The 1706-nt window shown below is 45.1% G+C and overlaps 1 protein-coding gene across 1 annotated transcript; it reads left to right on the top strand.

Moving 5' to 3' along the window:
* Positions 1–1080: 1080 nt before the first annotated feature.
* LOC137761306 (small proline-rich protein 2D-like) lies at positions 1081–1347 on the top strand. The gene has a single exon (XM_068538210.1). The coding sequence runs from the start codon at positions 1081–1083 to the stop codon at positions 1345–1347; it is 267 nt and encodes an 88-aa protein (XP_068394311.1).
* Positions 1348–1706: the final 359 nt, after the last annotated feature.

Genomic DNA, 1706 nt, shown 5'->3' with positions numbered 1-1706 from the left:
CTGGGGAGTGGGGGAAGCACCACCTCTGACTATGGAAGAGCATCATGCTGTCAAAGATTTTCTATTTCCTAATTGGCACATGACACTGGCACAGGGAATATGAGACAAGGTCTCGAGTGAATCACTGTGCACTTCCTTAGTGAGGGGTGAGGAAGATCGTGGACAAGGAAGTTTTGTGATATCAGCATGAGGGTGGCAAGTCATTTTTGAGATTGCCAGCAGATGGTATTTGGGTTGGGAAATAAGTGCATCATGTCAGTCCTGGGCTGTTCTCCCTGTGTGGGGCTGCCTGGCCCTTATAAAAGGAGTCTCCATCTCAGTGGTGCTATCTTCGTGACACTCAGTGATAGGTCTTCTTTGGAGCCTGTGGTGAGTACAAATCTTAGAGGTCTTTTTGGCACTTGAGTGGTAAGATTGAACCTGGAGGTGGAGGTGACTTTATTTTAACCAATTAGTGCTCCGTATGGTGAAAAGAAGAAAATGAGGTATAGGGGTAAATTTTAGCTGGTATTTGGTAGGTGATCCTGAATGTGATGAGAGAAATGGAGTCAGAGGTATGATCTTAAACTGAAGGAGAATAAGAGATATGAGATGCTGTGCTGTAGCCCACCCTACATTAGTTCCAAATGCATCCCTCTCAGAGTTCAATCCCATTAAGTGCTGCATATGGACCTTTGCATTTCTCCTCAAAAGCCCACAGTCACGTCAGTTAGACCAGCAACCAGGGCCTCATGGGATATATAAGTAGAGATTTGTTTTGGGATTGGCTACAATTTTAATATCCGGGTTCTTCTTCTCCAGATAGTGTTTGTATTCACACAACACCTGCATAGGTAATTTTGTCTTTAGAAAGTGGTAGAATGAGAGATTAACCAGAAAACCTGAAGATCTGAGGACAAGAGGTGCTAAAAAAGAATGGTGAAGAAGTTACACAAAACTATAAAGACTCTATAAGGGATCATAGAAAGTTCTTGGAGACGGCAGGATTGTGTGCCCAGCTAATTGTTCTACCAGTAGGACTGTCTCTGTTATGAACAGTGTTGTCTGTTTGTATTTCAGATTCCTTGAGACGCAGGAAAGATGTCTTACCAGCAGCATCATTGCAAGCAGTCCTGCCAGTCACCTCCTGTGTTCATACCTAAGTGCCCTGAGCCTTTCCCACCTAAGTGCCCTGAGCCTTGCCCACCTAAGTGCCCTGAACCTTGCCCACCTCTGAAGTGTCTGGAGCCATGTCCCAGTCCTCCATGCCGACCTGTGCAGTGCCCACCTCCACTGTGCCAGCAGAAATGTCCTCCTGTGCATCCATGCCCACCCTGCCAGCAGAAGTGTCCACCCAAGTATAAGTAACAGCACCAGATTTCATCAGGACCATGAAACAACAAGATCTAGGCTTTTCTTAGCCTAGGACTCCATCATCCTTCCTTCAGCCATGGTGATGGACTGCACCTTCCTTAACCTCTCTCCTGGATTGACAGCTGACAGAGAAAAGCGTGTTCTGAGCGAATACATGTTGTTGGAAGTAAGCAGCAGGATCATCATGATCTGCTTGCATCTGCAGTCTGTAATAGGCTGATCTCTACCTCGTGTAACACTTAGTATGTATATTCTTTACTTCTCCAATGAAGCACATTTATGATGAGCTCACATTCTCTCTCTTCTCTTCTTCTTCATCTTCTTCTTCTTCTTCTTCTTGCTTCTTATTCTTC

This window comes from Eschrichtius robustus, chromosome 3 (assembly GCF_028021215.1).
Source record: "Eschrichtius robustus isolate mEscRob2 chromosome 3, mEscRob2.pri, whole genome shotgun sequence".
Taxonomy (NCBI): Eukaryota; Metazoa; Chordata; class Mammalia; order Artiodactyla; family Eschrichtiidae; genus Eschrichtius; species Eschrichtius robustus.
This window is presented reverse-complemented; position numbering and strand designations above follow the sequence as displayed.